The following is a 13,249-nucleotide window of genomic DNA, read 5'->3' on the forward strand; positions in this document are numbered from 1 at the left end:
ATAATACAAGTTAAAACTAAAGCCAAAGTGCGACCACAAACAACAGACGAGTAGTGGGCGTGTCTACCTCTGGTGGGCGGGGTCTTGTGGCTTGTGGGCGAGGATCTGGTCTGCGCCGAGAAGAGCAGCTCGTACGTGTGGTCCCCCTCCTCCTCCTCCTCCGCAGGCTCCCCCCGCTCGTCAATGCTGCTGTGCGTGTACAGCGCCTGGGAGGGGGGAGGGAGAGAGAGAGAGGGAGAGGGGGAGGGTGGGAGAGGGAGGGGGGGAGAGAGAGAGGGAGAGAGGGGGTGGGAGGGAGAGAGAGAGGGGGAGGGAGGGAGAGAAAGAGGGGGAGGGAGGGAGAGAGAGAGAGGGGGAGGGAGGGAGGGAGAGAGAGAGAGGGGAAGGGAGCGAGAGGGAGGGGGAGGGAGAGGGAGGGAGAGAGAGAGAGAGAGAGAGAGGGGAAGGGAGCGAGAGGGAGGGGGAGGGAGGGAGGGAGGGAGGGAGGGAGGGAGGGAGGGAGGGAGGGAGAGAGAGAGAGAGAGAGAGAGAGAGAGAGAGAGAGAGAGAGAGAGAGAGAGAGAGAGAGAGAGAGAGGGAGGGAGAGAGAGAGGGGGTGGGAGGGAGGGAGAGAGAGAGAGTGAAGTATATAGGGAAAGAGCGGGAGGGAAGGGGAGAGAGAGGGGGGAGAGAGAGAGGGAGACGGAGGGATAGAGAGAGAGGGATGGGGAGAGAGAGGGAGAGGGAAAAGGGAGAGAGAGAGGGAGGGGGACAGAGAGAGAGAGAGAGGAAGGGAGGGAGGCGGAGAGGGAGAGAGAGAGACAGAGAGAGAGAGAGAGAGGGAGGGGGAGAGAGAGGAAGGGGATGGATGTAAAGTTCAAAGAAAACCAAACATCCTGTTTGAGCAAGCTACTCAGCTATCTATCCAACCACTATCAACATAAGAGAAAATGCCTTCTTCTGGCCCACTTCTGGTTCCACTTTTTATTTCTAAATTGGGGGCTTGATGTTTGGGGCCTGTAGCCTTTCAGGCCATCCCTTACACATCTCAAGCACAGAGCCCTCCCACTCCCCATACGTTTGAGGCCATACAGAGATGAGGAACTGGATCAAGCCTTAGTGCTACTTTGTAACCCACTACATCACTATTCATTTAAGAATTTGGTTTCAGGGTTTATTTTACTGATTAAAAGGGGGACATGAACTGATTTTACGATTGTAAAAATCACTTCATTATTGTGAAGCGTGCATCTGTTACTCGTTACTCTCTAGGGCCCCCTACAGGTGCGATCTGGCCTAGCTTTACTGGGAGCACTGGGGGCTCCCAGTAATCACACCATGAAGGCGTTGAGTGAATTCATTAGTTTTCATTCGTTTATCTTCTGGCTCGTAATTGTCCCACAACAGATTGTTTGTGTTGATGTTAACTTATCTTCAGGCATGCAGGAGGGATAAAAACCAAACCAACTAACACTAATTCAATTGAACTTTATTAATCATCAGAGGGGGATTCAGCATAACCCTATAAGCCTATCAGGGGAAGAAAACGTGTAATAATCCGTCAGGATGTATTGCTCAGGGAAAATAAATAATAGTTTAGTTTGACACTAGTTTGACATTATTCTGAGAGCAAGAATGTTCTCTAAGGCTCTCTGAATCTGCCTTTCTAGTCCGCTTATTCATTATTTTCCTTCTATCTCCCCCGCTCTCCTCCCCTCTCTCCCCCTCTACCTACTTGCACGCCCTGCACCGTGTGCTGGCATGAATATTTATAAACAGGTTGTTTGAATTGAGCAGCAGGCGTGAAGAGGAATCTGGAAAGGGCTGGTGACAATGACAGCCAGCGACATTATAATTGGAAGACAAACACCTTTCCCAGGGCCCTGTTGTCAGCCCTTTGACAGACGGGCTCTGCCACCAGCCCAGACTTAACTCTAGCTGTGGGGTGGAACCGCAGGCAGCGAGCATTTAGAACCCAGACGGAACCAAGATGGCAAGGGGAAAACCGCCCAGAGTAAACAGTGTTGTTATTGCTCTGGATAAAGCCTCTCGGGGCTGTGTTTTTGGTGCCCTGTGAGGGGATGACTTCCTCCTCTTACCTCCGAGCTCATCTCCTCTTCGTGACCGGCGACGGGGTGACACGGGTGGGCCAGGCGCTCCTTCTGAGCACAACAAGGAGGATAATATTCAGTCAGTTGCAACTCTTTCTTACCAGTAACGTACTACACATTTCTTCTTAACAAGAGGACGGGGGGAAACAAGGGGCCCGCTGTCTTCGGAAAAAGCAAATTAAAGAAAGGCATTCAAATCAGTGGAGAGGAGAAACAAACAGCGTCTTTCACACACTAACGCACTATCGCCCTCTAGTGGGGACGTCTGACATAACTCAACCACAGAGTAGTCTGCAATTCAAGAGTGTGCGTTTGCTGGAGCCAAACTCACTTTGCCGGCGTCGCTGTCGGGCCGGCCAGAGTCCCGGTCGGAGGACTTGCCGCTGGCCAGGCTGTCCAGGGAGTGGCAGGACGTGGCCTCAAACAGGGCCTCATACGGGCTCTCCTCCTCCGGCCGCGAGGCCATCCCGGATATCAGCTCACCCATCTTCTCTAGATCACCTGCAAACACACACACACACACACACACACACACACACACACACACACACACCACACACACACACACACACACACACACACACACACACACACACACACACACACACACACACACACACACAGTTGGGGGGGGGGTCCCATATTTTTAAATGCGCCAATGTGTGCAGAACGCTGTTTTTATCTTCTGGTCGGTGGAAGTGCTGCCAGTTCAGTCCTGCACTGGGCAGGGACAGCGTGTGGAGGGGGTGAACCTTACCTCTTCTCCTGGGACTGGGGCTCTCCTGAGGTGGGGGGATGGGCGGGGGAGGGAGGTCCAGGTCCGGAGGCTTTCCAACCATGTGACCTGTAGAACAACCAAAAGACACCATAAGGGAACAGTCAGGGCTTTTCTTTTCTAAAGTGCAAAACGTTGTTAAATTGGGGGGGGGGGGGGGGGGGTGTTTCTGGGAAGTTAACTGCTCTCAGTTCTCTAGCGAGTGGGAAATAGGTTTTGACAGCGTTTGAGACTCGCCCCTCTGGAAGCCAATGTGTCTGTTTGTTCTAAATCCTTGACGCCTGTCTGATTGCTGATATTGACTTTTTTAACAACTCGTAGGCAGATCCCTCTGCCAGAACGAGGGTTTCCTTCCTGCTTACTCTTTAAAAAGACACATTCTGAAACTGTAGTTCATGTATTCCAGCTCCTAGAAGCCTTATACTTGGTACGAGGTAAATCGACTGCATTTATGTAACGCTTATGGAGCTGTGGCCCCTCAAAGGGCTTGACAGTTACTGCCTCACATGACACCTCAACACTTAGGCTGGAGGAGCCGGGGTTCAAACCAGCAACCCTCCGGTTGGAAGACCACCCGCTCTAGCGTCCTGAGCCCTGGGACCCCGTGCGGCCCCCTCACCGTGTATGAGAGCTGCGATCTCCCTGCTCTTCTGTGAGGGCATCTCCCTGACGGTGTCCAGCGCCGTCAGACCCCTGATGTCCGTGATGCTGGCCTCGATCCCTGACCGCGGGCAAGACGACACACGACAGCAGAGAGTCGACAACACACAAAAGGTCAACACACTTTCGTCATAATTCTGTGATGCATGAGGTGAGACGGGGGGGAAAAAGTGGCCTGTGAAAAAAAAAAAAAGAGATAATGCTACGGTGGCTTAGACACAGAGCGTGTCCGTGCCTGTGTGTCAGGGCGGCAGGGTTTAGCTTTCTGCTTGGTGACGGGGGGGAGGGAGGGAGGGAGGGAGGGAGGGAGGACCTACCTGCACTGAGGAGCCGCTGCACCACGTCCGCCTTCCCGTAGAGAGCCGCTTCATGGAGGGCACTGCCCCTCTCCGTCTGCACACACACACACACACACACACACACACACACACACACACACACACACACACACACACACACACACACACACACACACACACACACACACACACACACACACACACACACACACACACACACGTTGAGGGAGATTGTGGTAACTACTGATAATGGGTTAATGTGAGGAGCCTATAGCGTTAGCACAGAGCAGGAGATCTACGGAATCCACGTTTCAGATCCGTCTTTCTGCACAAGCTTGAATCACTCTCCAGGTGGACTTGGATCTCTGGATTAAACCCCTCGCTCCGGCATTCGCCACCCCCTAAAGCCAGTTTAGAGGACGTCTACATGCTGATTGCGTAGCAAGTTGACGCAACGTATCATTTTACACAACCCAGTCCTGGTTTGTACCTCGCAGTTACAAAATATGTCCCGCCGTGGTCAGGTTGACTGCAGCGTTTGAGATGTATTTTGATGCACGGGGTTGCAAGCCCTCCGCTGCATTGCATTGAAAATGAATTGTCAACGTGATCCGCGCTACGACCGCAACCACCCAACCAGTGAGTACAAGGCATGGAGCGCCTGAACGGTCTACTGTGAAATGGATGTCTTCCTGAGCCCCTCCAGCGGGCCGCACAACATGGTTGAGGACCCCAAGCAGACTCCCGGCCCACTCGTAATGGGGGCCCTGCGTGGAGCCCGGCCTTAGGGCCTCGCTCAGACAGTGTGTCTCTCTGGTACTCTGAAGGGACGACAGGAAGTGGGTGACGGGGATGTGCTGCTGCCTGATGGGGGGGCAACGTTTAGGGTGCAGTGGGCTAGGAGACGGGGTTCAAGCTACAGTAGGTAGGGTAATACTGATGACTGTCGTTTTGGTTGTCTTTTTGGCTTCATTAGGAGAGCGGTATGACTTATAATCCAGTGGCAGAAGGCATACATGGAGTTCATGGTGTATAGATATTATGTAGAATACAGGAAAACATTTCTTTACACACACACACAAAAACACACTGTATATGGTAGGATGCAAAAAATACATGCACACACACACATTTCACACTATGCAAAGCATTGTCAGCTGCAATGTCCTTTCGCCCCCCCACTTCCTCTAATCCATCGTGCCCTTAAGTGAATCTTTCGTTTTGCGCGCACACTCACACTCCCACCCAACACATCCACCACAACATCCAACCCCTCCACCCACCTCGTAGTTGATGTCCATGCCGGTGTCCAGCAGCACCTCGACCACGCCCAGGTGCCCGTTGCGCGAGGCCAGGTGCAGCGGCGTGTGCTTCTTGGTGTTGCAGCCCAGCAGGTTGGGGTGGGCGCTGAGCAGCAGCTTCACCACCTCCAGCCGCCCGTACAGCGCCGCCAGGTCCAGCGGCGTCTCAAACTTGTTGTTGCGCATGGTGGGGTCCGTGAGCTCCTCCAGCAGCAGGCGCGCCACCTGCGTGTGGCCGTACTGCGCCGCGCAGTGCAGGGGGGTCTCATTGTCGTTGTTCTGTGGAGGGGGGGGCCAGAGAGATGTAAGCGCACGCGTGTGTGTGTGTGTGTGTGAGATAGAGCGTCTGTGTGTGTGTGTCAGTGCTTGTGCACTTGTGTTTTTGCACTTATGTGAGACATTGCGGTTGTGTGTGTGTATGCGTGTGACATTGCCAGCACGCGTGAGCCGGTGTGTACATACACATGTTTGTATGCGCGCCGCGCGCATGTGTGAGACAGCGCTTGTGCACTTGTGTATTTGCAGGTGTGTTTGTGTCTGTGTGCACGTGCGCGCGTGTGAGTGTGTGTATTCGGACGGAGGAGGGGTGGGGGAGTGTGGGGTCGGGGAAGCATGTAGTATGGCAAAAGATAAAACAAGAATGATCGATGGGGAAAGGGGTTATCAAGGAGAGGGGCAGTGGGGAGGGAGGGGGGGGGGGGTGGGGTTTGAACCCAGTCAAGGCGGCCCATGAAGTTGGAGAGGATGTGACGGAGACGGAGAGCCACGGAGTGTGTGTGTGTGTGTGTGTGTGAGAGGATAAGCCAATCAGTACCCTGGGCCCACACCACAAACAAGTTAAAGGTTGGAGGGGGACACCCAATTAGGACGCAGCATACGTAACAAGGCCTGGGGAGGGGGGTGAAGCAGAATCAAAGGTTCGCAGGGGGGGGGGGGGACCTGCGTCGGTCAGAGGGGTCCAGGCAGACTGTCAGAAGCTATGCGTCTCTTCGCCAGAGGATCAAAGGGAACTTGAAAGGAGGCTTTACCGCCGCTCTGGCAGCGCCTCTGAAAGGAGGGTTACGGATATCACACCACATAATTCACTAGCCTCTCATTTTTCACTGTGACATAATTTAGTTTTTTTAAATCAATGTATTCTTGAAGCAATTGTATTGAGTTGAGTGTGTGTTAGGTTCAGCTTTGAGCAAAGACCTATGCTCGAAGAAATCTGATCATTCAGTCGCATCGTTTCTCGGTCAAACTTAAGGAGAAGACCCTTAAATCATCCAGAATATGTAAATGCACACTTCAGAGTATTGTAGGCACGAGGGGTTATGGGTAATGGAGTCTTAATTCCAGGAAAGACTACTGCTATTGCTACACTTTCCTTAGGAGCTTAACCAATCCAATCATAGCCCATTGTTATAAAGGGGAACAGCATAGTCAACACGTTGGCCTTGGATTAGATATGCAACATGGACAGACCTGTGAATGAACTGTGAATCATAATCACAGCATTAAGTCTTTAAAACGGGTTTAGGAAGCCACCACAATATTTACTCATCAATGTTGGAAACTGAGAAAAACCTATCTTACTCCTCTTAGTCTTGAATGAATATGAACTATGTCATATGTGAACAAGTAGCGTGACTTCAAAGGGGAACTTAAGACGAGGCAATATAATATATATATATATATATAAAAAATACCCAAGATGAAATAAACAGAGGTAAGGAAAGCTTAGGTATAAATACAGCATCATTATATTGGTGTATAGTTGTACTTTTTTATGCAGAATCTTTTTGGGGGTCTTTACCATAACCTGCCAGCAGGGGGCACGCCCTGCAATACCGACTTCTTAGGTCAGATTATGAGTAGGCCAATACTGCACTCAAAATTTGTGGAAGTAACCCTTTTTAATTCATACTATTTTTGCCTTTGATAACACTGCAGAGGCACGAATAAAATAAACCAATTGTTTACCGCTCATGGTAAGAGCACTACGGCTGATAATATCATGCAGCCATTTCAACCATCCGTTCTAAAAGAACCAAACCTATCTGGACACCGGTTTGAATAATTAAGTCAATGAAAGCCTACAAGCCCTTTGTACTGACAACATTGGGAGTAGGGGTGCGGCAGAGAGAGTGCTAGTTTTGGCAAATGGCAAAGCCACACATGTCAGAATGGGAGAGACAGTGGGAGAGAGAGAGAAAGACTACGAGACAGAGACACAACACAAGAAACAGAATGAATGAGATGGAGAGAAAAACAAAGAGAGGAAGAGAGAAACAAAAAGAGAAAGAAAGCCCCTCATACCACAAGCAAACAAACATCAACCCACACACACACACACACACAAACACACGCCTTGCTTTCCCTTAGCTAAAGAACGTCCGACAGCTGGCATGAGAGGGCCAGGGTGGGCATGGAGGGACGGGCGGACGGTGCCAGGTCAAGTGGCGGCTGTACGCAGGGGAGAGAGATGGCAGCTGTGCCCGTGATTCAGCCACGGGGAGACAGGAAGTGATGCAGAGGGAACCCGAGGGCAACTCTGGACAGGTGTGAGCATTCTATTAAGAGCTGCACACACACACACACACACACACACACACACACACACACACACACACACACACACACACACACACACACACACACACACACACACACACACACACACACACACACACACGTTCCAGATGGGGACCAGGTACTCGCTCAGGCTCCAGTGTGTGGGAGCGAGAGAGAGGGGGACGCGAAGAGAGGGAAAGACAAAAATAAAAAGGTAGGAGAGATCATGAGGGTCATAGTCGACTGGTAGAGCCGGTCTCAGCTGGAGCAGAGAGGAGCCAGGTGTGGAGTCTAGCCTAGAAAACAAGGATTTCTTGAAGGACACTTCTTTGACAGTAAATTATTTGGTTAAATAGAGCATGATCATCATGGGAAGACACCCAGGCAGCATTTAACAAGCATCCTCAGTGAGGCAATGCCTGTTCGTATTCACAGTGCAAACTAGAAGCATCTCTAGTTTGTCATTTACAATACAAATAGTAGGGTAAAGCCCTTAATGAGCATGGATCATGCAAGGATCATTATATAAAGCCTATTCAATTAACTAGTAATGAAGTAAAGAAGGTTATATCATTAATTTAGGATTAATGTTTTCGAGACATATTTTCTTGTGCTCCCTTTCTGTTCCCTTCTGTCCACTAAACAAACCACGCTGCATCGGTTCTTCCTCCATTTGATGCACGCCGTGAACATCACAGGGCCCAGACTCGTGCCATGCATCTGTGCACAACATGCAAACATGCATGTACACATACGAACGGCAGGATCTTTAAACCATGAATGATGCATGAACACGCATGGCTGCAACTCCAGTATGCAAACTCACACACACACACACACACACACACACACACACACACACACACACACACACACACACACACACACACACACACACACACACACACACACACACACACACACACCTCATCAGCGACGTTCTCTCAGATGTGAATCCACCAAATTATAATCCAAACAAATCTCCTACTATGGTGTATGATTCGACCAAAGCGCCGATTTAATGGAGGGCCCTCATAATCCCTTCCACAGGCTCTGCCATGATACACGTCACTCCTTCGAGTCCATGGTTTCCTCTTCCAGCGGTGCATGGATTGGCCCCGATGTGCAATACAAAACATATCAGGAAGTCCACTGCAAGGCTGTTTGTTATAAAAATAAAAAAAGACCAATAAAATGTTCAGATGCTATGGCCCCGTTAGAGTTCTAATATCGTTCGTTTTTTAATCCTTTTTATGTTTAGATGAATGGCAGTTAAAAACGGATTCTTTTCATGCAGCTTTAAGAAAAAGCCTTTTATTTGATGTGTTTTTGGTGCAAGGTGTTTGGTGACCGGGTAATTCCTGTCTGCACTGTGAGGCGTTGCACCATGCTTTGTCATGCGCTTTACGGTAAGATGTACATAGCGTAGTTCTCTCGAGGATGACTCAACCGCCTTGACGTTGAACAGCTATTAGCACGCCCCCTCTGTGAGTGATGATGCACACCAGGAGGTTGAGCACAAATCCTGTAGAAATATCTAATACACAAAGCAAGTGCTTTGCTTTGTTTATTTAAGGAAAAGCAGTGAAACCACACGATAAGAACATTCCTTTCCAGTAATGGAAGGGGCACCCATCACTACAAGGGCCATACCATGTGACCACCTTAAAGATAATTAATGAAAGCCTGAATCACCGGCACTCAAAGTGAAAAAACAGCAGCTTGATTTTACTAACAGCACGCGAGAACAAAGCATTCTGAATGCACCAATGTAGTACATGTACTTCTGCACCACGTGAGTGCAGGACATCTGATTAGGTTTGTTTTGACTGGGGTTGTTCCTGGCTGGAAGATAACCGTAAACAGACTTATATCAGGCTTAAAGAGAAAAAAAAAAGAGACCTTAATCTGACCTGAAACACAAGTTACAGCTCGCGGGCCACGTGAGGAGCCGCCCGTATACAGCGCACCATTGTCTGTTCGCCAGAACGGAGCTCGAGATGCGAGTAAGCACAACTGCACCAGGCAGCTTAGCTGGGAGATGGGGTTTAGCGTTCCCAACGCACAGTCTCCACTTCCTGGACGGTATGAGCTCGCTGCCCACATCGCACCACCGCCCCCCCGCAAGAAAGAACCAGCTTTTCAATTCGGAAAATCAGCCATGAACAATGAGAACGTTGGCAGCCTGATTTAGACCTCGGCGCATGTTAAACATGAGATTACCGTCTCCACCGCTCTCCCTCCCATTGATAAGTCCTGCGCTAACTAGGAACATCTGGGGATTACTACGATGCTGCAGAACGCTACGAGAGAGGGGCAGAGGCAGAGGGAGAGAGGGAGAGGCACAGAGACCAATAGAGGGACAGTGACACCCAGAACGGGAGACAGAGAGACAGAGAGAGAGAGAGAAAAGACTCACTACCCCGACGCTGGGAGACGGTAACACGGTCTGACTGGTGACCTCTGTCACGTGATACGCAGGCTGCGGTTATGTCACCCGTATCCCTTGGGGTGGTGCCTATGGGTGCGGGGGACCTAAGCCCAGAGAGAAAGAGTGGGTGATTGTGAGAGGGTTGCCCATACCTCTGCCTTACACACACACACACACACACACACACACACACACACACACACACACACACACACACACACACACACACACACACACACACACACACACACACACACACACACACACACACACACACACACACGGTTGTGTTCATACCAAACAGAGACATCCTACGCTGCACATGAGCATGGCCCCAGAGTCCCTGTCCACACTTCCCCACACCTCGCTGCCACAGTCACTTGTGACATGACTGAAGTTAAAGCGCGCTGTCTCAAGGTCGGCTTGATCTTAACGCTGAAGGATAGTGTCCGTCCAGTTATCACCTTTAAATACTGGCCTATTGCTTGTCTACACTCTGGGTGATATCCCATCACGATGTGGACGGCCTCACAACGCCGTTCTAAAACAGTACAACTGAGTGGTGTGTGCGTATATGTGTGTGTGTTAGTATCGTCATTAAAGGTATGTTTTCAGACAGAGCGCATTTTTTTTTCCCCCTCGTATATTTCACACCTATAGATTTTACCCTTTTAAGGGCCCATGTTCCAACCATAATACATTACGTCTATAAAACCGGTCATGGCGATAAATAACATCGCTAGATAACTCTTTGACATCGCTCAAGGACGGCGCTGAACCCCCGAGCCTAATCAGTAGGAGCTAAGGAGTGCTTAATCCTGCCGTTAGCCAAGTATTCCCATAACATCCACAACGGACCTGCCAGGGAACCTTGTTATCAGAGCTAAATATGTTCCAGGCACTCCTTCACCGTGTCACGTCATCCATAGAACAACATAGCATAGCAACGCGGTCAGGGCATCACGTTATACGCGCGCCTACAGCTGCACACTAACTGGTGCGCATCACTGGTCCCTCCCTGTAGGCCATTTCAAGAGGAGGGCTCCTTTCATGTCTCCTCGCGTAACAGAATGAGACTTGCGCTGCAAAAAAGGGCTAAACTTTCGTCTGAAACCACTTCCGTCTTTATTGATCTCCAGGCCGCGATGAATCTGAGACAGGTCCAACTGGAACAGCACGTTCAAAGGCGTCTCTCTACAGACAACATCGTGGAGAAATGGACTCGCTAAGCACAGTTCCTCTTAAACAAGGGTTGTTTTTTTGATGGTGGTGCATCATCTTGAGCAGCCTCATCGGAGCTTTGCATCACACCGAAACCACCGATATTATTGATCCCTCCTAGCTATTGCGTGTATCGCTCAAAATTAATACACGTCCCGTGCTACTAAACGTCGCATCAAAACAACAACAATGTAAGTTCCCTCAGCCCAAGCTTTGGGTGTATATCTTTGGTGTGGATCAACGGTCATGAACAGCAACCACAGGATAATGCAGCAATATCCTCCGGCTGCAAGCTGATGCTGTGTAGGCTTGGTGGCTGAAGGAGACCTCGGGCACCACAGTATGTATGGGAGGGTGAAGTCTGAAGACATTACCATCGTCACCAACCACTGCATCCTATCCCACGTCAAGCCTCTGGAATTAAAACCATCAGACAGCTTACCCTATGGTCAACTCTCAAGTCTCCACCTATATACATAGTACGCCATGTCCTTATGCAACAGCAAACCCATCAACACTGTAGCCTCCGTTTTAAAGGCCATATCCTGTTTGACCCGTTCCTTGTTTCGATTGCCGTGATTCGAAGGATGGGAGGTCAGTGGAAGGCGTGGGCAGGTGATGATGACGCTGTCGGCGCATACATGTGCAATCCCCAAACATCTGATCCGAGGTCAGGCCCAGTGAACTAATGGGGATATTGCATTAGACAGGTGACCTACATTGCAAGCATGGAAAGAGGTGAAAATAAAAAGGGCATTGCTGATGGGTTTGCTTCCCCGAGACAGGGAAGGTAACCTTCCATAGATGTATTAAGAGCACATGATGTTCAGTAAATAAAAGCCCCAGCACTGGAATTGTATTTACAACCCAATTAATTTAGGCGGTAGATAAATATTCATTCATTATTCAGCTAAGTGGGGCAGACACACTGGGGGAGACGTTCTCGAAGGTTGCTCTCGCCGAAGCACCGTTTCACTATGTTTTCATCATTATTCTATTATCAAAGCACCACTGGAGGAGAGGCTCGTCGGGATCAGACCTCGCTGTGGAACAACTCTGGACTAGAATACAGTCCGTGTGTATTCTAGAATACACACGGACCGAAGTGGACCAGGCCAGGGGACGCGCTAGCGCCCTGCAGGGGCTGCAGTAGCCCAGTTAGGATCCAGAGCTCCCCGTCTCTCCCCCACCCTCGCCACCTTACCTTTTCCTGTCCGTCTAGCTCACTCCCCCACCTACACCACCTCACCTCTGTCTCTCGCCCTTTCTCCCGCTCTCTCCCTCCACTGGGTCACTCAACGCCACGGCACGACCAATCAGCCGTGACACGGTTACTATGACGACGTCCCACCTCCTTTCTCCCCATCCTTGGCGAGGCACACTCACAAGGATAACCACAGAGAGGGAGAGGCTGCATGTCGGCCACACAAGTGCGCACACACACACACACACACACACACACACACACACACTAACGCTGATAGATGTTTACACAGCTATGCTCTTCTTCTTTTTCTTCTGCAATGTCTCACTCTAGTAAAAGACAGAATACAACGCTCTCTGTCTCTGTCTCTGTCACACACACACACACACACACACACACACACACACACACACACACACACACTAAGCGTTATGATGCAACTCCCAGCACCAGTGGTGGTACCAGTAGATCCCAGTGCATCCATGCGTCTGATTTATTCATAATATGACATCTATAATTCAGTCTGTAGACCGGTCTACCCCAGAAAAGAAAAAAAGCATTTGCAATATCACTTGGCCCCGTTTCTTCTTAACAGTCCCTGCGATGAGGCGCTGCACACAGTATTTGTCACATCTGTAAAAACTAGGTTACAACTTAAGAGACAGCCCATTCTTTTATCCTGTAGCGGTACACTACTTCAGTCGTACACTAC

The 13,249-nt window shown here is 50.0% G+C and overlaps 1 protein-coding gene across 2 annotated transcripts in view; it reads right to left on the reverse strand.

Annotated features, from left to right (window-relative positions):
* Nucleotides 1-13,249, reverse strand: part of LOC130385396 (ankyrin repeat and SAM domain-containing protein 1A-like) — a 65,581-nt gene that overhangs the window by 38,357 nt on the left and 13,975 nt on the right. For both annotated transcript variants that reach the window (XM_056593897.1, XM_056593904.1), the window contains exons 5-11: nt 5,108-5,404; nt 3,843-3,918; nt 3,485-3,586; nt 2,848-2,934; nt 2,422-2,591; nt 2,079-2,141; nt 68-206 (exon numbers count right to left, since the gene is read on the reverse strand). In XM_056593897.1, the coding sequence (XP_056449872.1) occupies nt 68-206; nt 2,079-2,141; nt 2,422-2,591; nt 2,848-2,934; nt 3,485-3,586; nt 3,843-3,918; nt 5,108-5,404 (934 nt within the window). The remainder of the gene's footprint in view (nt 1-67; nt 207-2,078; nt 2,142-2,421; nt 2,592-2,847; nt 2,935-3,484; nt 3,587-3,842; nt 3,919-5,107; nt 5,405-13,249) is intronic.

Source organism: Gadus chalcogrammus, chromosome 1 (genome assembly GCF_026213295.1).
Source record: "Gadus chalcogrammus isolate NIFS_2021 chromosome 1, NIFS_Gcha_1.0, whole genome shotgun sequence".
Lineage (NCBI taxonomy): Eukaryota > Metazoa > Chordata > Actinopteri > Gadiformes > Gadidae > Gadus > Gadus chalcogrammus.